The following is a 26,876-nucleotide window of genomic DNA, read 5'->3' as shown; positions in this document are numbered from 1 at the left end:
GATGTACTCAAAGGTAAATTCATCATCTTCTTCATTTTCATTACTAAAATACTGAAAGATGAAAAAAATTAACCAAGATACAAATGGTAAATTGGCTTCAATAGATAAACTGGCTTCAGGTGATTGCCCAGTGTTGTTTTGGAAAGACCTTTGAGGACTTCCTTGAGCTCAGCAAAAAAGAGTGCTTTGATAGGTTAGTAGCATCCACCACACACAGGGAAGATGCTGAGAGTGGTGAATAGGGCACATATTTGTCATAACTGAAATGAGCTTTTATCACATGAAGTTAGAAAAGGAACCATAAAACAAAGCTAAGAAAAACAGATTTAAGGAAATTAAGAAGAAAAGTAATATAAAGTGAAAAGCAAGCAATAAAATTAGTTAAGTTCAAAACCTTATTTAGTTTGGGACAGGGGAACCCAGAAGAAGAAAATAAACATACTTCTGCCAGAAAAATAAGAGAAGTAAACATAAGAAAAACACTTTAAAAGTAGATACAAGGCTGGGCACAGTGGCTCACGCCTGTAATCCCAGCACTTTGGGAGGCGGAGGCGGGTGGATCACGAGGTCAGGAGATCGAGACCATCCTGGCTAACATGGTGAAACCCCATCTCTACTAAGAATACAAAAAAAAAAATTAGCCGGGCCTGGTGGCAGGTACCTGTAGTCCCAGCTACTCGGGAGGCTGAGGCAGGAGAATGGCGTGAACCCGGGAGGCGGAGGTTGCAGTGAGCCGAGACTGTGCCACTGCACTCCAGCCTGGGTGACAGAGCGAGACTCTGTCTCAAAAAAAAAAAAGTAGATATAGGAAAGACTGAAAAATTATGAGAACACTGTGCACACTATGTACAATTTTAAAAACTAAATGAAAGATAATATTTTGAAAAATATCAAGTATAAATTGTTTCTTCTTGAAGAAAAAGAAGACTTAACTAGAACATAGAACAAGTGGAAATTGTCAAACTGTCTAAATTGGTTCTTCTTAAACAAATACATGAGTAGGCCCAGGAAACAATTTTTAAAAATCATCTCCAAAGTAGTTGTTCAAACCAGTTTTCTGAAATCTTTTGTTTTGTTTTGTTTTTGTTTGTTTTTGTTTTTTTGAGACGGAGTCTCGCCGTGTCACCCAGGCTGGAGTGCAGTCGTGTGATCTCGGCTCACTGCAACCTCTGTCTCCCAGGTTCAAGCGATACCCCTGCCTCAGCCTCCTAAGTAGCTGGGACTACAGGCACACACCACCACGCCCAGCTAATTTTTTGTATTTTTAGTAGAGATGGGGTTTCACCATGTTGGCCAGGATGGTCTAGATCTCCTGACCTTGTGATCTGCCCACCTCGGCCTACCAAAGTGCTGGGATTACAGGCGTGAGCCACCGCACCTGACCCATTTTTCTGAAATCTTTGGAGGCTCCCAGGTGCCCACAAGATAAAGTCAAGAGTCTTGACTCTGACATTCAAGCCTTCTGCAATATGACCTCTCTCCTGTCTCCTGCCTTCTTCGTACTCTATCACCGCTTTGCACACAGACTTCTCCACACACATGCTTCCCATTCTTTGTTCCTACATACCCATGTCATCTCTGCAGAGTGCCCTTAGGCCTCTTGAACCTAAGTCCTGCCTTTTATTCAAGATTGGGTTTTAGTGTCTCGCCTTGGTGCATCATTCCCACCTCCTCAGCTGACTCTACCATCTACCTCCTTGTTTTATTTTTCCTTTTTTCATATGTTCTGCTTTCTATAGCTCTCTCAAAGACAGATACCTTGTCTTCACCCTTTCGTCACATATATATTGAATGTCTGTTTTGCTCAACATTGCCCTGGACACCAGTGATAACACCGGTGGACAAGACAGATAAGATCTCTGCTTGCATGGTTTGTTTTTGAGAGAAGAGATAAACTCATTCCCAGCGCCTGAGATAGCTTATATTCGTAAGTTCTCAGCAAATGGCAGTGGTGATGGTGGAGATGGAAGTGGTGGAGGAGATAGTGATGGCAGTGGTGGTGGTAACATGGTATTCTGTGTCAAGTCATATGCATCAAAGATCAGTAAATAATGATATTATTATTTATGCTCTTTACTTTTCAAGTAAAGAGCCTGGGAGAAAGTAGAGTACAGTTGCTAACAGCCTGGAATTTGAAATGAGATTCGGATCCTGGTTCCTTGGCTTAATTAACTTTTCTAGAGATAGCTCTAAGCTTCTGTTTCATTATCTTTAAAATATTACTTATGTCTTGGAGTTGTTCATAGGGTTAAATGAGATAATGTGTTTCCATGACATATATTGCGTCCAATGTCTGCTGGTCAGCATAGTTGTATTCTGCAGCTGCTGTTGCTCCCTACTAAAAGAAATCACATTTGTGTTGTTGGTAGGTTGTTATCTATAAGTGTGATTTGGTTCCGCTGGTGAGCCTTTGGAAATTTAAACATACTCTGATTTCCTCAACACTAATAACTCTAAAGACGATTGAAGGCAAAGGCTCAGCTTCAAACAAAAGAAAAAATTAGATTTGGAGTTACTGACTTCCAGGCCAGTTGGCTCCCAAAGTTCACACTTTCACATCCATATCCCCCCCTGTGCTGCAAATACATAGCTGTGATGGATGAACATTTAAAGAAGAAAACCTACGGGACTTAGCTGTGCTTCAAAACAAGGCACATATCTCCCTGGCCCCAAGATGTACCAAAATAAACGAGAATCAATGAATGAAGCTGAAGCTACAGGCTTTCTGAGGCAGGCAGTGGCAAGCTCCCGTGGCATATTGGGACCTGAAAGTGCCCTACAAGAGGAGAACCTAAAGCCAGGCTCTTTACTTGAAAATAATTGATTTTCAGCCTGGGACAGTTTCCCTCCAAGGAGACATTTGGCAGTATCTGGAGACATTTATACTTGTCGTAACTGGGGGAGTGCAACTGGCATCTAGTGGGTAGAGTCTACAGATCCTGCTGAGCATCCTGCAAAGCACAGAGCAGTCCCCCACTACAAAGAATTATCCAGCCCAACATGTCAGTAGTGGCAAGGTTGAAAACCCTGCACTGAAGGATACAGTGTGCTCTCCTAATGGGAGAGTAGTAAAACTGGCATGAACTGACTAACTGAGTCTATATCTTTATATGAGACTATGGGCCTTACAGAGTCAGAAAGGCAATGACATACCCTTCCAACTATTCCTGTCTCAAAACTGCCTTTGGTTTCTAAATATCACTGATGCAAGTGCCCAAAATGCCACCGTAATGCCTGGTTTGGGGCTGGTGTCAGGGGTGTGGGTAAAGGCAGCTATATAATCTTCAGATACAGAAGAATGAGCAAGCACAGAGACAAGGGCAGGGAATGATTCCGATTCAAAATAAGTCTGCAAACCAAAATTCCAAAACACATGAAAAAATCTAATTCTAAGAAAGATTGCCAGGAAAATCAACAACTGGAACATGAATTCTTTACAGATAAATTAATGCTTTAAAATAGACATGTTAGATCATGTGTCTAATAGGAGTATCTCATGGAACATGATATGTGACTCTGATAGGAGTATCACAAAAAAGACCTAACGGATAATTGGACAAGCAACGCTTTTAGAAAATAACAGAATTTTCCAGAATTGAAGAAGACATGAGTCCTCAACTAAAAAATTCATTCATGTACCAAAATAAATGTACCTCTAGACACATCATAGTAGCAAGAAACCAGAACATTAAGCGTAAAGAGAAGTCTAAATATTACCAGAGAGAAAATCTGCGTAAATGACAAAGGAACACAGAGTACCAGCATTCTTGTCCTCAGCAATAATAAGTGCTAGCAAACAGTAGCCAATTACTTCAAAGTGTTGGTAATAAACTTTCAGTCTAGAATTTTATACATAGCTAAACTGGCATTCAAGAGTGAAGGCGGCTGGGCACAGTGGCTCATGCCTGTAATCCCAGCACTTTGGGAGGCTGAGGTGGGCAGATCACGAGGTCAAGAGATCGAGACCATCCTGGCTAACACGTTGAAACCCCGTCTCTATGCATGGACTCCTGCACTCAATGGTATTCGAGTATATGTGGAATGTTTATAAAAATTCAGCACATACTATGTCACAAATGAAGGCTCCATGCACTTCAAAATATCAATATCAAACGGTTCATACTCTTCAACCACAAAGCACTTAAGTTAGAAATAATAAAAAGAGGTTTTTTTAAAAAAAAATCCATGTGTTGGAAATTAAAAAAACATAGAATACCTTTTACTCATGCATTAAAGAGATAATCATAATGAAAATTATAAAATATTTTAAACTGTATGGCTCTAAAAGTACTACACATCAGATTTGTGGAATAACCAAAACTGCACTCAAAAATAAACTCTTAATACATTTATTTACAAGACAAGGATTAAAAATAAGTGAGTTAATTGTTTAATTTGAAAAGCTATGAGAGGACAACAGAGTAAACTGATTAAAATATAGAAAGGAAAAAAATACACAGAAATTCCTGCAACAGTCGGGTGCATAGCAGAACATGAGAGAACAGTGCCTCAAACTGTATCTGGCACGTGGTAGGGGTTCATTAAATACTTGTTGAAGGAACGAATGAAATTGACGACAAGTAATAGGATGGCTGGAAAGACTAATGAAGAAAAAGAGAAAAGGGCCTACTCAGGAATGAAAAGGACTATAACCAGAGATACGGGGGAATAGATAATATGCAGTATATTTATAAAATGGAGTCCTAAGTGCCTTTACTGCACGAAAGTTGACTTCACTAAATGTTTCATGATTTGGTTTTGGAACCTGACCCTAATTAATAATGTTCTAATTGTTATTTTCTAAGGATTAGCATTAACTTCTATTTCAGAATCAATCCCTAGACTGAGAGATAAAAGGAGGAAGCAGCATATACCTGTGTGTGTGTGTGGCTATGTCGAAAATTGTAGGCTACTTACTATGAGTAAATGTTTGGTAGGAAAAGTCAGGGTATGTATTTTTTGTTTTGTTTCTTTTTTCTTGGGAATTGAAAGAGGTTGGTTATCCCTGTATTTTATAAAAACGATCAGGTTTGGGGGTGTTTGTTTTCAGGACCTTCACAGATGCAGCCATGTCTGTTTTGCCACAGCCCTGGTAAGATCAGCATTTGTAGCTCTGCTCTTCCTGTAAAATCTTGAGCATTTTCCTTTTGTGAGTCCTTCCTTCTACAGAAAGGTCATCTCTCATGTGGTGGCATGAGTCCAAGATAAACTTATACTAAACCATTGAAATAGAAAACTAGTACCCCTGTGTTGGGGATGTGGAAAGCCTTGAAAAGAACCCAAACAGAAATAATATAGCAGCAAACCACAGTCAACCTTGTGAAGTAATGAACAAAACAGACTTAAAGAAAGCATATCACTTTCAGAAAAGTTTCCACTGATCAAAATAATGGGCAAAAGAAGAACAGAGGAAACCACAAATAAAGAAATGAAGATCCACGAAAAACATGTCAGAAACCTCACCAGCAAAAGGGATGGTGGGGCTATTACTCATTATAACCCTCCTGGACTGGGTTTTATGTATAAATATATGTTATATAGTTATATAGGCTGGCTATATGGTGTGGTCTTGATGCCAGTGGAATTCCTAGCCAGCCAGTTGATTGGCTTATATTCCTTAAATAGAGACTTGTACTAGAAGAAATTTTTCAAAATAATTAATACAGGGCGCAATATCCCTATAAGATGAAATACAGGCATTTCATCTTATAAGGATGTTATTTGTTTTTAATGCATCATTGAACAACTTCTTTGAAAGGCTCAGGAGAGCTGTTCCCTCAGAGTAGGAATAATGCTCATTTGAGGTGCTTTCTCAGACCTCAGAAAAATAGCAGAGGCAAGACGAGTAGGTAGATGTGAAGCAAGTGAGTCAAATTCAGGGTTAGGAGGTGTACATGTAATATTTAAGGAAACTCTTTAGCTGCCAGCTGTGAACATGTCCCAAGGAAAGAGATTTTGCCTTCATAGAGAGGAGCATGTGACTGTTCATTGAGTTCTTTGAATTCTTTGTTGCTACTATATTTGGTCACGTGTCTTATTATAGTTTTTAAGTGGCTAAATTAATAAGGCAGCATGCTCTTAAGCAGTTTTTATTTTATTTTATTTTTATTTATTCATTTATTATTTATTTTTTGAGATGGGAGTTTCACTCTTTGTCACCCAGGCTGGAGTGCAATGGCGCAATCTTGGCTCACTGCAACCTCTGCCTCCTGGGCTCAGGTGATTCTCCTGCCTCAGCCTCCCAAGTAGCTGGTTTTATAGCTATGAGCCACTATGCCTGGCTAGTTTTGTATTTTTAGTAGAGATGGGGTTTCACCATGTTAGCCAAGCTGGTCTCAAACTCCTGACCTCAGGTCTGCCTGCCTCAGCCTCCCAAAGTGCTAGGATTACAGGTGTGAGCCACTGCATCTGGCTTAAGCAGTTTTTAATAATCATTCGCAGTTTATCCTCAGAGAAGAACCTAACTAAGACCATTACCACAGCTGAGATTGTAGTAAGCCTCTTACCCTCAACCTTTAACTACGTCAAGCAGCTTCCCATCTCCTAGACAGTTGCACCATTTCCAAGAAGAACAATTAAGGATTAGATACTCACATCTATCACTCTTCTCATATTTGAACTCTTTTGTGTAAAGTTAATGGCACCTTTTTGTCCCATCTTTTCAGTATTTCTCACTGCCAAACTCTTGATACTTCTATAACTCCAGTTTTTCTAACTTCATCTTTAGCCACTTCTTTATATTCTGGTGTACTATGACCAGAGAACATCAGATAATGGAGCTGTATCAAACACATATTTAACTTTATACATTCAGCTATTCAGAGAGAAATTGATTGTAATTTCAATAAAGTGGCTGATTCCAATTGATTTTACATTTAGGAAAAGATGGGAGAAATGTCACTCCAGTCAGTCGGTTGCAGTTCCCGTGGGACTTTCTTACAGCAAGAGCATCCCACTGCACCGTTATTCTCATGCTTAAAGATAGATATTTTAGGCCAGGTGCAGTCGCTTATATCTATAGTCCCCGCACTTTGGGAGGCCAAGGCAGGCAGACCATGTGAACCCAGGGGTTTGAGACCAGCATGGGTGACATGGCAAAACTCTGTCTCCACAAAAAATACAAAAATTAGCCAGACGTGGTACCACACGCCTGTAGTCCCAGCTACTTGGGAGGCTGAGATAGGAGGATCACCTGAGCCCAGGAAGTTGAGGCTGCAGTGAGCTGTGATTGTGCCACTACACTCCAGCCTGGGTGACAGAGTAAGACCCTGTCTCAAAAAAGTAAAAATAAAAATACATAGTTTATACAACATGATCTCATAATACAAGCCTCATTTTCTAAATACAAACCTACTTCATTTGGTGCACAGTTGAACAAATCATTCTGACACTGGCAGAAAAATACATATTATATTTATTAAGAGATAACTTGTCAATCTCAAATGTGACATCTCTTCCTAAGGGATCTTAAGAATAATTTTTACTCTGAGATTTTTGTCTTATAGGTTGCCAGTTAATTACCTTGTAACTTTAATAGCAAATTGCTGTTAACTTCCAGGTTCAGAATGCCTATGGCCATTCTTCTGTAGTTTAGCACTAATATTTCAGACTCATATTGGAGTCAATGAGTCATTCAATTTGATATTTCTGTATGTAGATAGACTTACAGAATGCAGAGAGTGTTAAGCAGTATTCCTAAGTAAAAATGACACTACTACTACTAATAATAGTTAATGTATATTTAATCCATAATATAACACCAGTCACTGCTTAGATGTGCTTTATATTCACCATCTTACTTAATCTTCAAAAGCCTATAAGGTAGGTCTTGTTATCCAGGTGTTAAACCATAGTAACTGACTTAAAGACAACCAAGGGAACACATACATACCTCCCAACGTAAATTTCCTGAAACACATGTATTCCTAGGAAAGCAGCAAAGAATCATTGCAGAGGCAAGTGCAAGTTGACATGCAGGCTCTAGACAAGCTGAGTTTCAAAAGTTCTCATTTAGGGGAAGGTTGTCCAGAAGTTGGAATATATTTTCCCAAGGAAATGATGTTATCACAACAAAAGCATATTTACCCATAATGTGCCTAAAGTAGTAATAACAGGCCTAAACCATTTTGTGCACCAGTGTTTCCATGGAAAAATTCACTCAAGAGTTTCCCCTTGGATTGCTGTGGACACATTTCTACATCACAGGGAGAATGGGGACTCTATGCTAGAAGCAGTAGAATCATTAGAAATGTTCAAATTCTGAATCTGTGCTGGTCTCCAAGGCCTTTGATGGGAGTTGATGGGAGGGAAGAGGATGGAAGAGTGAGTGAAACTGGGAACCAGGGACCATAGGGTTAGAGGATCTTGGATAAGGAATGGGATAAAGCCTAAGAAGGTGAAGGGTGGGTTGGGGGTTCCAGAGAGGAGAGGGAAAAGTTTCAAGAGTTTTAGGGACCCAGAATTCATTGAGTCTAACCCCCCAGGGACTCTTCTCATCCCTCAGGCAGTTTTCTGTTATTCACTACCAGTTTCTTCTACTGACCCAAAGATTTTGCCGGCTTCTTCCCTTTTTTTTTTTTTTTTTTTTTTTTAAAACCACTAATACTTCGTGAAATTGAGACCAGCCCAGGGCTTTGCTCCACTCAACTGCTCCTAAAGCAAGCACAGTGGCTCTAATGGTTTTTAACTTCTGTAAAGGAAAGAGCTTATCTTAGGCCCTCCAGAACTTTTTCACTTGGACATGGAAGAGCAAACATCAGCTACAGATGCTTTGGGAGAGTTTTCGAGTCCCATAAGGGGCCGAAATAAAATGCATGAGGATTTCAGATGTGGCTCTCCAAGGCTGAGGCTGATGGGAAAAGGGAGAAGCTCTCTGCCCCTTTCTCTCCTGCCTCTGTGGCTCCCTTGTCCTCAAAATGAAAGTGGCAAGGAGAGAGTAGGCCCCAAATTGCTTGCCAGAGGGGAGGGGCTATGAGACAGTCTGATCCTTGCACCAATGCTGGGCTAGAATCTTCTCAAGCGGCATGTCTCTTTCAGGGTTGTAGGGACTGTGTGGGCACCTCAGACTCCACCTGACTCTCCAGGTGCACCTCATACCACTTTGCTCTTTACCTACTAGCCAGTGACGATATGAATCACCTGGGCACCTGGGGCACTGTCCCCAGGCCCACCTGGAAAGCTGTGTGATTAACAAGTGACCCCAGGTCATTCCTGTCAAAGACATTCAGCAAACATTGCCTGACTGTCCCCACCGCTATCCTATCTCCTTAGCTGGTCTTTAAAGGTTCCTAGGACATTCCAAGCCCCTTTCTGCCTCAGAGTCATTATATATGCAATTTCCTCGTGAAACGCTCTTTCCTCTCCCTCCTCCTGGCTAATGCCTACCTCTCCTGACTTCATGACTCCCTTGAAATTTTATTTCCACAGAAAGACCATCCTTGACCACTGTCCTCATCATCTAAGCCAGGTTCCCCTGCCTCATTCTCATAACACTGTGTGCTTTTTCTCTTTAGCATTTAGCACACAGTTTGTGTTTTATGTATGTGCTTTAATGTATCTCCTCACTAGTACAGAACACAGGAAATGCTTAATAAATATTTCTTGTGTGAATGACTGACTGGAAAAATAGTGTCAGGAGAGAGATACTAAAGGTTGGGTTGGATGTTGCTCAACCAAAACAAAGAACTGAGCATATGAAAGCTTTGATCTCCCAGGTACAACTTTTACACATCAACTAAAATCAAGGCAGATAGACCCAACAAAAATATTATGTTATAAATATACAACAAAAATATTACAAATATTTCAAAAAAATTTATAAATATTTGATGTGTGCAAAATGCAGCAGCAGTGAATAAGACCAGTACAATCTGTCATTATGGAGCTTACATTCTAGCAAGCGTGATGGATACTAAGCAACCAGTTACACAGTTTCATAATTATAATTTTGAAAAATGCAAAGAAAGAATTAGAGCTGTAAGAGCCTATAACAGGGAGGCTTGACTTGGGCTGTAGGGCAGACTAGTCCTAGGATTTCTGAGACATATGACTAGGGAACCTCTGCCCAAAGAATCAGATATTCTCTGTCTTATCTCTTGTCAAAGTTGGCATGAAGGGAGATGCTGTGTACGTTTCTCAATCTTGGGATTATTGACACCATGGAGTAGATAATTCTTTGTTTGGGGCATTTTCCTGTGTGCTGTGGGATGCGTAGCAGTATTCCTGGCCTCTGCCTGCTAGCTGCCAGTAGCACCCCACAGTTGTGATAACCACAGATGTTTTGACATTGCTGGATGTCCCTGGTTGGCTCAAGGGACGCACAATCTCTCCCTCCCCACTTCCCCAGTTGAAAACCACTGTTCCACATGACACTTGCTTTTTTAAAAATATGTTTTCATGTGATTTATGTAAGTCAATGCCAGAAACATATTTTTTTCCTTCAATAAACAACTATTTATTGAGTACCTGTTATGTGTCAGGCACTATTCTAGGCACTGGAGACACAGCAATGATGAAGGCCCATGCTTTCTTGACGCTACATTTCAGTAGGGAGAAATTAACAATAAATCTCAAAATATATACTATTTCAGAAGTGTGGAGGTTGGTCATAGAGTCCTCTCTGATAAGGTGACATTTGAACAAAGCCTTGAAGGAAGCGAGGGAATGAGCCACAGGAGAAGAAGCACCAAGAGCAAGAAGCGAAGCCATCAGAGGTCCTGCATCTGACCTCACCTTTCCACCTGCAAGTCTGACCAAGCTCCTTTGTGTTTCAGAGAGTCCTCCGCGGAAGGGCAGCTGAATGGACTCCAAAGCAGCCTTAACCCTGCAGCCTTTGTGCCCATCACCAGCTCTACAGGTTAGTGGGCACCAGCTCTTCTGCAACTGGATAGATGACAGGGAAGGTGTTGGGCTTGGCACATTCTCTCTTCTGCCTCCAAAGAGAGCCCCAGTTCAAAGAATGAAACATCTAGCCTCTCAAAACATTGGCAAATGGGCATTTTTGTTACATTCTTCTTTAAAATAGTCTTGGCAGCCTAAAATAGGCATTTTCTGGAACTAGCTTGGGGTAAATGAAACGTCGCCATCTTGTAAAATGCTATCAGATTTGCAGCATTTAATACAGATGTCCCGTATTGACTGGTATTTCACTGTTGATGTTGTATTTCCACATGTTGTATCTCTCACTTAATTCTCACACAGCCCTGTGAGTTTGATCTTATCCCCTCCACATGAGGAAACAGGCTCAGAAAGTTGAGGGCTTCTTGAAGCTTATGCGTGGATGCAGAGCTGGAGCTCTGGTCTTTGATCTACGTGTTGTGCTAATGCCATGGTCTGTGGACAGGTTGTTACTGACAGCCTGAAGCCTCTCAATGTAGGTGCATACAGATAAGTTAGGCGGTGTTGGTCCAAAGATAGTTTTCTATGAATAATAATTAATAAAAATGCACTGATAAGTCAGAAAATGGAAAGAAAAACACTTCGATTCAATTGAACAAATATTTATTATTGAGTACCTACTCTAGAGAAAATAACATGCTGGGCACTGAGATACACACAGGGTAAACACGACAGTCTGCTCTCAGGGAACTGAAAGACTCAAGGAGATAGAAAAGTCAGCAAGGAATGTGCTGCGAAGTGGGTATTATTGCATGCCTGAGACACATAGAATAACAACAGACAACATTGAGGATTTGCTATGTGTCAGGCACAGTTCTGAATGCTTTATGTGTAATAACTCACTTGTTCACTGAACAGGCACATAATGTAGGAACTATATTCCCCATTTATGGCTGAAGAAATAAAGGCACAGACGGATTATAAAACTTGTCTAAAGTCTCACAACTAGTAAGCGGTGGGGCATATTTGAACCTAAGCAGTCGAGCCCAGATCTCTAGGGACTGGGGACGGCTTCCTAGGGGAAAAACATCGAAGCTGACACTGGAATGTGGACGAGTCAGCCAGGAGAGGAAAGGCACAGGTGGAAGGAGTTCCAGGAAGAGGGAACAGTGCAAGCAAAGACCCGGGGGAGGTGAAAACATGCTGTGTTCCACAGGCTTCCATGGATCAGTGTGGCTGGGGACTGGGGCATGAGCAGGGAGTGGAAAGAGAAAAGGTTGTGAGGTAGTAGGGCCATTTTATGAGCCATGTAGGGAACTTGGTCATTGCCCTGACAGCAATAAGGAGCCATCGAGGAGTTTTAAGCAGGAGGGGGCTGGGTGGTTGGGGTCAGGGATTGACATAATACACCTTAAAATTATTACAAGATCTCTGAGAAGCTCAGGCCAGGTACAGTGGCTCATGCCTGTAATCCCAATGCTTTGGAAGGACAAGGCAGGAGGATCTCTTGAGACCAGCCTGGGCAACAAAGTGAGACCCCATCTCTACAAAAAAAAAAAATGTTTTTAATTAGCCAGGTGTGGTGTGACATGCCGGTAGTCCTAGCTACTCAAGAGGCTGAGGTGGGAGGATCACTTAAGCCCAGGAATTCAAGGCTGCAGTGAGTTGTGATCCTGCCACTGTACTCTGGCCTGGGTGACAGGGCAAGACCCTACCTCTAATTAAAAAAAAAAAAAAAAAAAGCCAGTTACTTGACTACATCCTGGGGATAATTATATGTATCTTATAGGCTTATAGTGAGGATTAAGTGAAGCAATATATAGGGAAGGCGCTATAACTACTGTAACTACACCCGGGCCACGACTACCTCATAACCTTTTCTCTTTCCACTCCCTGCTCATGCCCCAGTTCCCAGCCACACTGATCCATGGAAGTATGATAGGAGTATAAGGATTTGTTCTCCACTGAACATTTTAGAGCCTGAATTCAAGAAATACTTGATAGGTGTCTACTCACCTCACTCCTCCAAAAAAAAAAAAAAGGAAAGAAAAAAAAGAATTACTAGAACATGGTAGTTACTATATTTTTAAGAAAGTAAACCTGCACCTGGGATTGTTAATGGACTGCGAAGTAATGGCACAAGGGAATCATGGCCAAGTGTGAAGGATTTCTGTGAGATACCCTATTAGAACCCCTTTGGCTCTTCAAGTTTGCTTCTGCTGGAGAAATTCACAAACCCAAGGAGATCCCTGACTATAATTCATTTGCGTGTCTGATTGATAAATTAAGTGTTGAATTGAACTTTGCATGCACTCCAGCTGAGCCAATTGGAAACTTGGGTGGTCAGGTGGGTCATACTTGCAGCATCTTGACCGTGAATTACTGTTTACCGACTCTTGGTAACGTTATTTAGAAGATTTTGTGGCACTCATACTGAACTTGGTGTCAGTATGAAACCACAGAGCAAGGAGAAGAAGTTGTATTTCTTCCTGGCTTCTCATAGTGACCTTTCCCTGCTAATTCTACTTTATGGTAACAAGCAGATCATTCTTCTTACATTGTTTAGGTAGTTTATTACTTACTGCTTTTGTCACCAATAGGCTCTGGGCCTCTGAACTTTTCAAATTTGTTTCTACTCTGATTTTTCTGGTGTTCCTGATCCTTAGTTAAAGAAACACTGAGGTGCATGATATAGTAAGCTTCAGGCATTTTCCATACTTCCCAATGAACATTTTACCTTCACAGCATTAGTAACTAAATCTGTTACAGTTATTTGTACAACTAGTAAGTAACTGCCAGGCACACCAACGTTTGAACTGCAAATCATTTGTTTTCTGTATTACAAGTAGATTTAAAGCAGTTCTATTCTAGGGGTTCAGAAGGATATCCTACAAAAAGGAGATTAGGTTGCTAGTAGCAACATTTTTCTGTAAACCCACAAGAAAGAACAACAACTTTCATAATAAGTCTAAAAGTTTACACCTCTCCCTGAGACCTGGGAAGTGTGTGCCTATGTAGGAATCCCTAAACCATCTTTGAAAGGTATTTAGCCCATCTGGTCCAGTTAATTCAATCTGTTAAACATGATATTGAGTCCATGACTATAGCAGAAGTCTGTTTTCCAGTTCCTTAACTCTTCCTGTAAGTCTTGCCAGCCAGGCTTTCAGCTGTGTGACTGTTTCTCTCGCAGTCTGAATGAGATAGTGATTCGTCCCAGGGCACTGTTGAAAAACAACTCAGAGTCCTTTCCTACAGATGGTGGCTTAATGGCATTCTTGGTATTATGAACATTAAATGAGACAGTGAATTGAAAGCTCCTAGCAGAGTGCCTGGAGTACTCCATGAATGTGGCTTTTCCTTGACTTACCAACCTCAGGCTCTATATTCGTAGTTTGCTATGGAAGGGAAGGTTTAGAGTCAGCAAATTTGGAAACTTGAGAAGGAAGCTGGAGTGAGAGCTCTTGGCCCAAAGCCAAAGTCGTTGGCCTTCCTTCTTTATAACCGTGGTGCTCTTCTTGAGTTCTGAAGTGGTGATGGTAAACTAAAATAGCAGAGAGCAACAGATTAGATAACTGACATTTCTCTCATGCTGATTTGATAATGTAAACTACCATTACTGTAGGAGTCTGAAGCCGCAGCAGCTGCCCTCATCCCTGCCCCTTAGCTTCTGCCTAAGCCTTTCCCATTCTGGAGCCCGACCTCTCCCTTCTTTTATTTTTAAGCTCTTAGTAGTCTGCAGTTGGTGGAAGGGACCTTACCACCTTCAGAAAATCAATGATGGATTTCATTTGCAAGCAGTGAACAGTGTCCTTATTAAATGTTCATTGTTTCTGGCCCTAGTAAAATGTACTATAGCTTTGTGCTTTTTGGATGGGGATGGGGCAACAGCGCATCAGTGTGACTCTGACTGCCCACTTCATTGGGTCCCTGAGACAACAAGAGAAAGGAACATTATTATATAGTAAACCCTGTGGAGCCAAAACCCTAAGGATCTAGATGTCACTTTAACTTTCAAGCGAAATTACTTGCCTGGCAGCTGTCAACAGAGTGACCTATTTTCATGATCAGATTCTTACTCTTTTCACCATGTGTTGTATAGTTTTTGGAGCTCCTGGGTGGATCTGGAGCATAATCGCGTAAAACTAAATCCTATCCCCCTGATTGCTCCCCAGATTTTCTCTCCAGAGCCAGAGGGGTAAGAATTTGGGTTGATCACCCACTTTTACGCTGTTCGAAAGCAAAAGAGAGACTGTGAATTGGAATTTGGCAGGAAGTGGGGTGGCGGTATCTGGGGGGCGGTGATCCCCTTAACCTAGTTTTAGATTTTACCTTGTGTCCTTTGGGCCAAAATCAAACGTAGTGTTAAGTAGGGATTCTTTTTTCCATTTTTCAGGATCTTTGGACACTCCCCAAGTTATTTTCGCCAGATCCAAACCCTTGCCCACACAATCTGAAGCCCTTGCTACAGTTATAGGACAGAGAAAATCAAAGTCGGTGAAGTCAGGGCCAATTTAAGGTAACGGTAAGAATAAGAGCATATTTTTATCATTTTCACTTGCTGACTTTATACTACAGCAAGAGACTTAGTGGCTACCAAAAGAAGTTCTAGCTTCTCAAAATGATAGTGAAGTTGGGGCTTTATAAACCAAAGCTTAGAAGGATGCTCCAAAACTGGGTCAAAGTTGAGCTCCAAATAGTTTGCTCCTATAATGGTCTACCAGTAGATGGCGCTGTGGCAGTAAGAACTTTTTCTACTATTACTAGAGGCTTTTGTTTAAAAATACGAGGATTTTAAGAGTTCAGATAAAGAAACTAAAACCATAATTGAGTTATCACAAAGTATAATATATGGGAAAACATGATATTTGAAGGTAAAGTTGCAGTAGTTGCAAAAGAGAATGGATATTTATTATTAAGGCTTTTAGACTAGAATTTATAAACTGGACTTTCAGATTATGGGAGGCAGGGAGGGAACAAATTTTTTTTCAAATTTTGGTGAGGTTGATGAATTGTGTTTTTGCTGAGTTACTTAAATAAACATATGCTATAATTAGCAGCAAAACAAACTGTAAACCTCATCCTCCATCCAACTAAAAAAAGCTCATATACTGAAGGCATGGTCTAACTTGATTTTGTGAAGCTGTTTCCACACTTCACCAGCACTGCCGTCAGTATTTTGTTCCCAGCCATGGCCTTCAGAATTTTCCAGAAAATTCTGCGAAACTTCAAGGCTTTGATAATTCCTTTCCTCTTTGTTCTGCCCTACACACTAATGCATTAACGGCACACCTGCCATGAGGCTAATACTCCTCTTACCTCTGGGGGAATATTTATAAACTTATTTGAGAAGCGTTATTCATCAAAATACCCCAGGAGTGTAAAAGAGAGAGGAAAATTATTTACCCACCACAGGATTCATTTACATTGGATCAGCAAGCTTCAAATATCTTTCCCTAGCCCATCTAAACTCTTTCCAGAAAGGAATGAGAAGAGAGAAGGGAACACCAAATCCATGGCTTGGTCATCTACCAAAATGTACTGGAGAAACTGAAAACAACCAGAGTCCTATTGGTAATTCTTAGCCAGTGGCCCTTTAATTCTGACACTAAGCAGCCTGTCCAATGATGAACAACTAATAAAATATAGAAGACTAAAGCAAGAAGGTCAATATTTCCCTTAGGAGACGGGCAGCCAGAAGAACAAATGTGACATCAAGCTCCAAACTAAACTGATGGCCTGCCAAGAAGTACTCATGTCCATCCGCTTCTAGGACTGTGATACTTGGACCTGCCACAGTTATAATATCACTTTCCTTGAACCTCGTTCATTAGTATCCTTTACAATCCACCCTGAACATTACATGGCAAAATGGGACCATCAGCAAAAGAAGCCTTGGGAAAGAGCCCATTCCTCAACATTTTGATCTCTGTTGCAGATACAGCCATGCTGAGCCTGAGCTGTGTATAAGCGAGGGATGACTGATGCTATGCTTTGTGATTAGCTGAGGCGATGAGACAGCATGTGGACAAAGAGGACAGAGTGGGTCAGAGGGTCTCAGAAGTCCAGCTCCTATGATGCCACCGTCACTGCTGGGAAGCTGCAGAGTCAGGCCCACCAGCCTGGCATGTGGCCGATGGCAGTGGGCTGCATCTCTTGAGCAGAAGAATTAGGTCGTTTACGAAGTGAGGAGGCAGAACCCCACAGGCCTCAGCCCATCACCTGAAGCATGCTTTCTTTTTATTGCGAATGCAGTGTAGGCAGCAGAGGTCCCTTCAACCATAATCACAAACGAATGTCATCACCAGCCATGACAGTCCTAGAACCTCTTCATATGTGGGTTTAGAGAGACAGTCAGGTTAGAGAATTTGAGTTGTGTTTGCATTGCATGTTTTATAAAACTGAGAAAAACGTCAGTTGTCCTTATCAGAATGGAGGGAGCTGTGCTGAAGGATATTAGGAGCAAAGCCTGTGTATGACCCCTATATGCTGCCCAGGGCAAGTGTCATATTTAAATACCTACATTGTTCTTTGTTTTCTTAGATTCTGTATTTGTCTGTTCATCAGATGGCTAATTATATTAACTATGTTTTCTTATTTTCTGTATATATATATATATATATATATATATATATTTTAGACAGGGTCTTGCTCTGTTGCACAGGCTGGAGTGCAGTGGTGTGATCACGGCTCACTGCAACCTGCGCCTCTTGGGATCAAGTGATCCTCCCACCTCAGCCTCCTGAGTATCTGGGACTACAGGCATGTGCTACAATGCACAGCTAATTTTTCATATTTTTAGCAGAGATGAGGTTTTGCCATATTGCTCAGGCTGGTCTCAAACCCCTGAGCTCAAGCAATCCACCTGCCTTGGCCTCCCAAAGTGCTGGTATTACAGGCATGAACCACCACACCTGGCCATTTTCTGTATTCTTAGTGCCCTGGCATTTGGGATCCTTGCAGGCCCTGGGGAGAGAGTGCCTTTCACAGGGCTAGTTAATTCCTAAATGTAGTAACAACTTGTCCATGAGCACATATTTTATATGCAAACCAACCAGTCCTGAGTATCTACTCCCAACCTCCTTATCAAACTTTCACACACCAACCCAAAATTTCCCCTGCCCTAAATCATCTCAGGGCCAGGTACCAGGCAACTAGATACCATCCCTATACCCCAAAGCCCCCTGGAATTATCCAAACTAGCCAATCCAGCCAATCCAAAGCTGTTTAACTGCCCTGCCTTGCCTTTCCTATGGAAGCCCCAGCAAAGGTTCTGACCTAGGCTTTTCCCCCCACTGCTGTCTTCTGCCTCCAGACTGACACTGGTGCATTCACTGTGACTGCTTAGTGTGTGCAGTGACCCCCTCTCTGGGAGCTGTCAGAATAAACAATACCTTCCTTCTGAGCCTTGTTTTTGTTTTCCTACTGTGGCCACACCAACTTTACCATACCATATCCAACATGTACATTCTTAGAACAAACATTAAGAGGATAAATACCTTTAACTTGTAATACAAGGAACCAGGAAGAAACATGAATTAGGTTTATATCACCCAGTTCTAAGCAACTGGGCATAGCACTTCATCCGTAGCCTGTATTACACAAGTGATGTTTTAACAGTATGTGTTTTGCTGGCATTGACCTGGCTGTAGCCACACAAGAAGGATGTGGATCCCTCTACATGGCAAAATCACCTGGCTGTCAGCCATTGAAGTGCATGCTTTCCTGTCCTGAGGCCTCTTGCATTTCATTTAGTAACTGTTTCTACATTCAGAAACAAAACCCAAGTATAGCTGAACAACCTGGTTGGAAGTGAGGAAGAAGACAGCCTGGCTTTTAGTTTGGGGGAGAGAATAGGGGTACTTCTTAAGAATCTATCCAAAAGGGGTTCATTGGCCTTGAAGAAAACCAGAGAACTCCATTTCTGAAATGGATTAAGAAATAGGCTATGGAGGAAGATAACATCTGAAAATTGATATTTTTCTCTTGCTGAACTGGCAAAATCCCAAGAGAGGAGTGATGATTCTTCAGTTGTGAACAATTACTACTTTGTTATGAAGAGACATGGGAAGTACAGTGGCCCCTTTCTCAAATTACACTTACATTACAGAAGCACACACACCTCTTGGAAAAAAATGCCTGGCAGCCTGGATTGTTAGAATTGTGCCTACTCCTGCATCTTGCTGCAGAGTTGTGTGGTCCTGTGTAATATCCATGCACTTTGGGCGGAAGAAGATCTAGTCTATTCTTGCAGTCCTGAACTGGGCAAGTAACCAGCATAAGGCTGCCTTTCTTTCTGTCTTTATATGTATCACTCCAGGTTATCGATCTGTTCACTATGGCTATCCATCCTGTGAACCCACACATCTTATAGCCACATACCTTTGCTTTATTGTCCTCATATCCTCAGGGCATAATTGCTCCCGAAAGTTCTAAAGAAAGAAAATGACGTGCTAAGCCACGCCTGTCTTTGGAAAAAGCAAGCTTTCCACACGGAAATATTTACACCTCTGCTTACCTGATCTGTAGAGTTTGAACCAGGTCCCAAAAAGTGTAGGTAGATAATGGCAGGGCTTGGAGAATGATGACTTGAAGTGTATTGCCCTGTTGGCATGATTTGTATTGATTTTTATCCTTTATTCTTTCAAATTGTGATTATAAAGAAAAAGACTCAGATTCTCTTAAGTCCTCAAAATGAAGAACATTACTAAAACTAAAACAGTAGTCTCTTATACTTCTTTGTTCTCGTCTTTTGAACATGCAGGTATTTCCAGTTTGCACCATAGGTGTCAAGGGGGGCTCCCTTCTCTTAAAACTTGAATGCAGGTTTTTTTTGTTGTTGGGGTGTGGGTGGTTGTTTTTGTTTTTGTCTTTTTGAGTCAGAGTCTCGCTTTGTCACCCAGCCAGACTGGAGTGCAGTGGCATGATCTCAGCTCACTGCAACTTCCGCCTCCCAGGTTCAAACAACTCTCGAGCCTTCGCCTCCCGAGTAGCTGGGATTACCAGCATGCGCCACCATGCACGGCTAATTTTTTTTTATTTTTAGTAGAGACAGTGTTTCACCATGTTGGCCCGGCTGGCCTCGAACTCCTGACCTCAAGCGATTTGCCCACCTCGGCCTCCCAAAGTGCTAGGATTACAGGCATGAGCCACCGTACCCGGTCTGGTTATGCAGTTAGTTGATACCAAGAGGAGTAGCTTGAATGTGTGGACTTGCCTTTGCTATAATAAAACATAGCCTCTATCCCCATTATAAAATGGGGAAAGAAGTTAGAAAACTAACCTGATTTTAAGATGATAAGGTGAAGAAAAAGTCAGCTGCTTAGAAGTTGCTATATGTATTATTTAGTTGTTTGGTGTTGGTTAGAAGAATCACTCTTTTTTTTTTAATATCTAATGAACTGAAAAGTGAGAGTGAGGTATTTTTCTTCCCCTTTTATTTATTTGTAATTTGTTTCCCAGGGAAATTAAGACTTGTGACAAGCCCAAATGAAGATCTTTTGGAATTTGACAAGAGAGTTTTTTAACTTATGCCTGAGCTTCAAATTATATTAAGCAATGAATTATTGGTAGTTTTTAATCAGATACTGGAATATGGAATTTTCAAAATCACAACTCAGAAAAATGACCGCTCACAGGCCTTCTGTTTTATATTTATTCATCCTTTTTAGTATTCTCCAAAATTTATCATCATTGTGCATGTGTACATTTATACTTATACTTCTCTTTATGCAGAGGATTTGAGTGTCTACAAGAGCCTTCTGATGATCGAGAGGAGAGAGACCCTCAGTTTACCTCTGGAAGGGAAGTTGTTGTACATGAGCACAGGGAGGAATCAGTCTCAAGAGCCAGACCTCATGAAAACCTGCAGCCTTGCTGAGAGAATCAGCAGCTTTACTGGCTGAACAGCAGCTCGGGTTAGCCCATCCCCGTGGCCAGGTCATTTGCTGACTCCTCGGCAGCCAGCTTCCATAGTTGTCTAGGCTAACAGCTCCGTCCTACTCATGATGTGACCTCTCTCTATGGGATTGTTTCTCTCTCTCTTTTTTTTTTACATTCAGTTTTCGGAAGACAGAATCAGAATACTTCCCATTCATTCTTCCAGCAAAGTGCCCCTGGTGGGCAGAGCTCTCTCTCCCAGGCCTTAACTTGCCTAAATAAAGTGGATGGCAGCTGCCTTCCAGACAGATGCCAGCCTGGTACTAGGGTAGTATGATTGTGTGATACAAAGCTGCCAATGTATGCATGTCTGACCATTTTTTCAGATGGGATTGTAGCTAGGCAGGTACAGCATAGCCTTTTCATGTCCAGCATATAGGGTCTTAAAATATAAAACCACATGCAATAAAATAACAAGATATAAAAGGAAAGTCAGGGCCAAAAAACAAGATAATTCCAATTTTTCAAATATCAGCCCAAATCAGCTTATTGTCATTGAGGTGAAATTTGGTTCTAAGACTCCTAATAGGCAGGGCAAACAGGGAAACATGATAAATTGGAGTATATAGTTCTCACAATCAAAAAGGAAGAAATACTCCAGGGAAAGTCAAGATATTTCCTAGTTTTGATTTTAAAGGAAGTATTTTACATACTTTATATAGAAGACACCTAATAAAATAGTAGTCAACTGCTAATGAACTATTAAAAATAGTCAATAGTAGCTTCTCGGTCAACAAGCCAATAGAGAGCTGTGTTTCATATGCCTACTCCTTGGCATGAACTATGCAACGATAAAATATTATAGGACCCGCCAATGAAGACAGTTTTGTGAGGGGACAAAAGGAATATAGTCTAAGTCTCTTTGTGGTCTTCGTAATCCAAGGGTAAGATAATGGTTATTTAGAGGATTGGGTGAATTGCATGTGTCTTAGGCAATCCTAAATATAACTTCTCTCAGTTGATTGCTTGATAAGAACTAGTTGTGCTCTTAGGCAAGGATCCAGATACCTGGTCTTTTATCTTAACTGTTTGAAGATGCATCTATTAATATATGCTTGGGAAAGCAGGTAGCAGAGGTAACATCTTCTGAAAGCTTTGGCAGCTAAGCAGTATTCTCTCTCTATCATGTGGCATGTTGATTGTCTGCTCCTTGACTCGCATACAGTTTCCTCTGCCTAGGCACCATCTCCCCACTTTGCTCCCTCCCTCCCTGATACGCTTAATTCCTGTTTGTCCTCAACCCCTTTTCTCCTGTCCAGCCCTACCCTATGTTAATCTGATTTAGATGCTTTTGATTCTGCTCTTTAGAACTCTGTGATTACCTCTGTCATGGCTTTTACAACACTCTGGGATCTTTATGGTTACTTAACTGTTCCCTCTACTAAGCTTGGAATTTCCTGGAATGCAAGGATCAGGTCTATGTGGACTCTGAAACTCTAGGGTCTAGCATAGTGCCCAGCCTGTAGTAGGGGCTTAAGAAATCCCAATTAAGACAAGAAAACAACAAAAAATAATAAGGCGACAAAATAAATAACCAAAAATAAAAAAGAAATTCTGATTGAATAGGTGAATGAATAAATTTTCACATTTCTTTCATATTTTTTATTCTACTGACATTTGGAATACCTGCCTACATATGCAAATTCTTCCCATTCTTAGGCCAAGCTCAGTGGCTCACACCTGTAATCCCAGTACCTTGGGAGGCCAATGTGGGAAGATCACTGGAGGCCAGGAGTTCAAGACCAGCCTGGCCGACATAGCAAAACCCTGTCTCTACTAAAGATACAAAAATTAGCTGGGCGTGGTGGCACACGTCTTTAGCACCAGCTACTCGGGTGGCTGAGGCGGAAGAATTGCTTCAGTCCGGGGAGGCAGAGGTTGCAGTGAGCCGAGATTGTACCACTGCACTCCAGCCTGGGCGACAGAGGAAGACTGTTTAAAAGGAAAAAAAGTATATATATATATTTTATCCCCTAAGGGCCCAGTTAAGTTTTTTTGTTTTGTTTTTGTTTTTATTTGTGTTTTGAGATGAGTCTCGCTCTGTCACTCATTTATCTTGTCGTTTAAAAAATTCCTAGAGACCTACAATTTATATCACAAAGTTTAACACTTCTTCAGATTTTGTCATCTTTTATCACTGCTTACTTTTTGGGTGAATTATCTCTTCAATAAGACCATAAACTTTTTGAGGGCAGAATTATATCTGTATGTTTCTTCAATCTTTAGTAATACCCAAAATGTTTCATTGCCTTATATTGTAGACCCTAAAGAACACATACATACATAAAACTTTTCTGAAAAATAGTCCATTTCCTTTGTTCTCCTGGATTTAAGTAAAATGCCTAAACTCAGAAGATAAAATCTTCTAATGAAGATTTCATTAAAAAATGCATTTTATTATTAAACAGTCTTCAGAATAACCTTCCTTATAAATTACCTGGTATTTCTATCCCATTTCTTGCAACATTGTAAAACTACTTCCTGTAAAATAATGAATGATTGATCACTACTGTTTTTTTTTTTTTTTTGAGACGGAGTCTTGCTCTGTCACCCAGGCTGGAATGCAGTGGCCCAATCTCGGCTCACTGCAAGCTCCGCCTCCTGGGTTCACGCCATTCTCCTGCCTCAGCCTCCCGAGTAGCTGGGACTACAGGCGCCTGCCACCATGCCCGGCTAATTTTTTGTATTTTCAGTAGAGACGGGGTTTCACTGTGTTAGCCAGGATGGTCTCAATCTCCTGACCTCGTGATCCGCCCACCTTGGCCTCCCAAAGTGCTGGGATTACAGGCGTGAGCCACCGTGCCTGGCCGATCACTACTCTTTTTTTTTTGAGATGGAGTCTCGCTCTGTCGCCCAGGCTGGAGTGCAGTGGCTCAATCTCGGCTCACTGCAAGCTCCGCCTCGCAGGCTGACGCCATTCCCCTGCCTCAGCCTCTCCGAGTAGCTGGGACTACAGGCGCCCGCCACCACGCCCGGCTAATTTTTTTGTATTTTTAGTAGAGACAGGGTTTCATCGTGGTCTCGATCTCCTGACCTCGTGATCCGCCCGCCTCGGCCTCCCAAAGTGCTGGGATTACAAGCGTGAGCCACCGCGCCCAGCCTCGATCACTACTCTTTAGATAACAACATCTGCTACACATTCCCAACTTTACTATAACTTGTTACATGGTAGATTTCAGTATGAAGATGTTCCATTTTAGACCACATTCAAGAATCTCATTATAAGGGAGCAAAGTTAAAATGAGATTGAATTTATTTGGAAAACATTCGCTTTCAGCTTTTTTTTTTCCCTCTACATCACCTAACTAACTGGAATTGTTTATTGCACAGATCAGATTTTTCTTTTGAACACTGAACTGTCTTTTGTATTATCTTCTGAACTCACCATGAATTCTTTAGGTTCCTCTTAAGTTGTATAATACCTGAAACTGAACACCACACTCTAATCTGACAGGTGTTGAGTATTGTGTAAAATTTATCATCATGGTTCTGGAGTCATATGTTACATTTTAAATGTGCACAGTATTCCCAGAAACAAAACCAAAGTTCTCTCAACCCTTACTTGTTACCTTCCTTACTTCCTTTTGCTTCACAGGGCCATGCAGCATTACCACTGCTGTTGTCAGTAACAATACCTAAGTTTTGTAAGAATTCCAGAATGCAGAGTGGAAAGATCATAACTGTGAAGTTAGGACTGACCTGTGTGGGCCCTGTCACTGCCCAGTTGGCAACTTTAGGCTAGTCACTTAACCTCTTTCAGCCTCAGTTTCCTCATCTATAAAATAAGCATAAAAATATCAATCTTGCAGGATTGGGATATGAAGATGATAGATCGCCTCAATAGCAACAGCAAAAATTCCTGTATAAAAATGGGCTTGAATAGACATTCAGAGAAGATATGCAAATGACTAATAGGCACATGAAAAGATGCTCAACATTGCTAACCGTAAGAGAAATGCAAATCAGAACCCAAGGTGAGATACCACCTCACACCTTTAGGATGGCTACTATTAAAAAAGCAAAAATTAAGTCAGACATGGTGGCTCCTGCCTGTAATCCTAGCACTTTGGGAGGCCAACGCAAGAGGATCACTTGAGGCCAGAAGTTCAAGACCAACCTGGGCAACATAGTGAGACGCCGTCTCTACAGACAATAAAAACAATTAGACAGGCATGGTTGCACACACCTGTAGTCCCAGCTTCTTGGGAGACAGAGGCAGGATTGCTTAAGCCCAGAAATTCAAGGCTGCATTGAGATGTGATCGGGCTGCTGTACTCCAGCCTGGGTGGCAGAGCAAGACTGTCTCAAGAAACAGAGAGATAGAGAGGGTTGAGGGGAGGAGAGAGGGAGGGGAGAGGGAAGAAGGAAAGAAGGGAAGGAAGGGAGGGAGGGAAGAAGGGAAGGGAGGAGCAAAAACTAACAAGTACTGGGGAAGATGTGGAGAAATTGGAACCCCGGTGTACTGTTGGGAATGTAAGATGGTGCAGCTACTATGAAAAACACTATGGTGGTTCCTCAAACAATTAAACATAGAATTACTGGCCAGGCACAGTGGCTTACAGCTGTAATTCCAGCACTTTGGGAGGCTGACGCAAGAAGACTACTTGAGGCCAGGAGTTCAAGACCAGCCTGGGCAACATAAGGAAACCCTGGTTCTACAAAAAATAAAGTAGCCAGGCACAGTGGCACATGCCTATAGTTCTGACTACTTGGGAGACTGAGGTGGGAGGATCACTTGAGCTGGGAGGCTGAGGCTGCCATGATCCATGATCACACCAGGGCACTCCAGCCTGGGTGACAGAGCGAGACTCTGTCTCAAGAAAACAAAAAAATTGAATTACCATATGATCCAGCAATTTCACTCTGTGTGCGTATGCCCAAAAGAATTAAAAGCAGAGACAGAAACAGATATTTGTATCCTCCTAACAGCATTATTCACAGTAATCAAAAGACAGAAGCATCCCAAGTGTCCGTCAGCAGATGAGTGAGTCAACAAAATGTGGTCTGTGTATTCAGTGAAATACTATTCAGCCTTCAAAATAAAGGAAATTCTGCAATAAGCTACAGCATGGAACCTTCAGGACATTATGCTAAGTGAAATCAGCCAATCACAAAAAGACAAGCACTATATGATTCCACTTATACAAGGAACCTAAAGTAGTCAGAATCGGAAAGGTAGAAAGTAGAATGGTGGTCAGCAAGGGGTGGGGAGAGAGGGGAATGGGACGTTTTTGTTTAATGGGCACAGAGTTGCAGTTTTGCAGGATGCAGAGTTCTGGAGATGAATGATGGGATGGTCGTGCAGCGTGAATGCACTTAATGCCACTGAACTGTACACTTAAAATTGTTAGGATGCTAAAGTTTATGTTACATGTATTTTGCCACAATTTTTAAAGAAAGATTATAGATTGTGTATCTATTATACCCCAGATTAGATGTTTTTGTTTTCTCGATTTTGCATTTGAGGAAACTAAGGCTGAGAGAAGTTAAGTAGCTTGTCCAAGCCACACAGTCAATGATGGAGCTGAAATTCACACCCAAGCAGTTTTTTTCCAGAATCTGCTGAACTGCCTCTTCATTGAAAACTCGGCTCCTCAAGGTGATTTCATTTTATCAGCTTCCTTTCCTGATGGAGCTGAACGGCTGGTGATCAGGCCCTGCGGCCTCCGCCTCCCTGCAGTGTCTGGTTGTTATCTCAAATGGCTCATTAGGGGGATGCCTGGCAGTGGGGGAGCATATGTAGTTTAGGCTGGCTGTCTCTTTATCCAGCCATTTAACTTTCTCTTATTTAGATAGAGCCAGACCTGGAGAGGGGAGGATAAGGAGCAAGGTGGGCCTTCTGCCTCTACTCCCCTGGGTGGGGGTGATGGTGACGGTGGTGGTGGTGGTGATCTCTGATCTTTCCCACATGCCCGAACTGCCTTCGAAGGGACAGCAGTTCTGGTTGGCAGAGGAAACATGGATGTAGATGAAGCTCTGCAGCGGAGGGTGGAGCTGAAGTGGGGAGGTAGGAGGTGGGGGAAAAACTGAGAGGGCTTGGGAATCATCCCTGGATTAGTTAAGAGAGCATTCCCTGCAGGTAACAGAAACTCCGAGAAATCAGT

At 41.7% G+C, this 26,876-nt stretch overlaps 1 protein-coding gene across 6 annotated transcripts in view; it reads left to right on the top strand.

The window, feature by feature from the left end:
• Positions 1–26,876, top strand: part of TTLL5 (tubulin tyrosine ligase like 5) — a 297,166-nt gene that overhangs the window by 234,669 nt on the left and 35,621 nt on the right. For 5 of the 6 annotated variants that reach the window (XM_030803999.1, XM_030803998.1, XM_030803997.1 and 2 more), the window contains 2 exons: positions 10,773–10,855; positions 15,230–15,352. In XM_030803999.1, the coding sequence (XP_030659859.1) occupies positions 10,773–10,855; positions 15,230–15,351 (205 nt within the window). In that variant the 3' untranslated portion in view covers position 15,352. The remainder of the gene's footprint in view (positions 1–10,772; positions 10,856–15,229; positions 15,353–26,876) is intronic. The other variant, XM_003260781.3, reaches the window with a different exon arrangement.

This window comes from Nomascus leucogenys, chromosome 22a (genome assembly GCF_006542625.1).
Source record: "Nomascus leucogenys isolate Asia chromosome 22a, Asia_NLE_v1, whole genome shotgun sequence".
In the NCBI taxonomy this organism is placed as follows: Eukaryota; Metazoa; Chordata; class Mammalia; order Primates; family Hylobatidae; genus Nomascus; species Nomascus leucogenys.
This window is presented reverse-complemented; position numbering and strand designations above follow the sequence as displayed.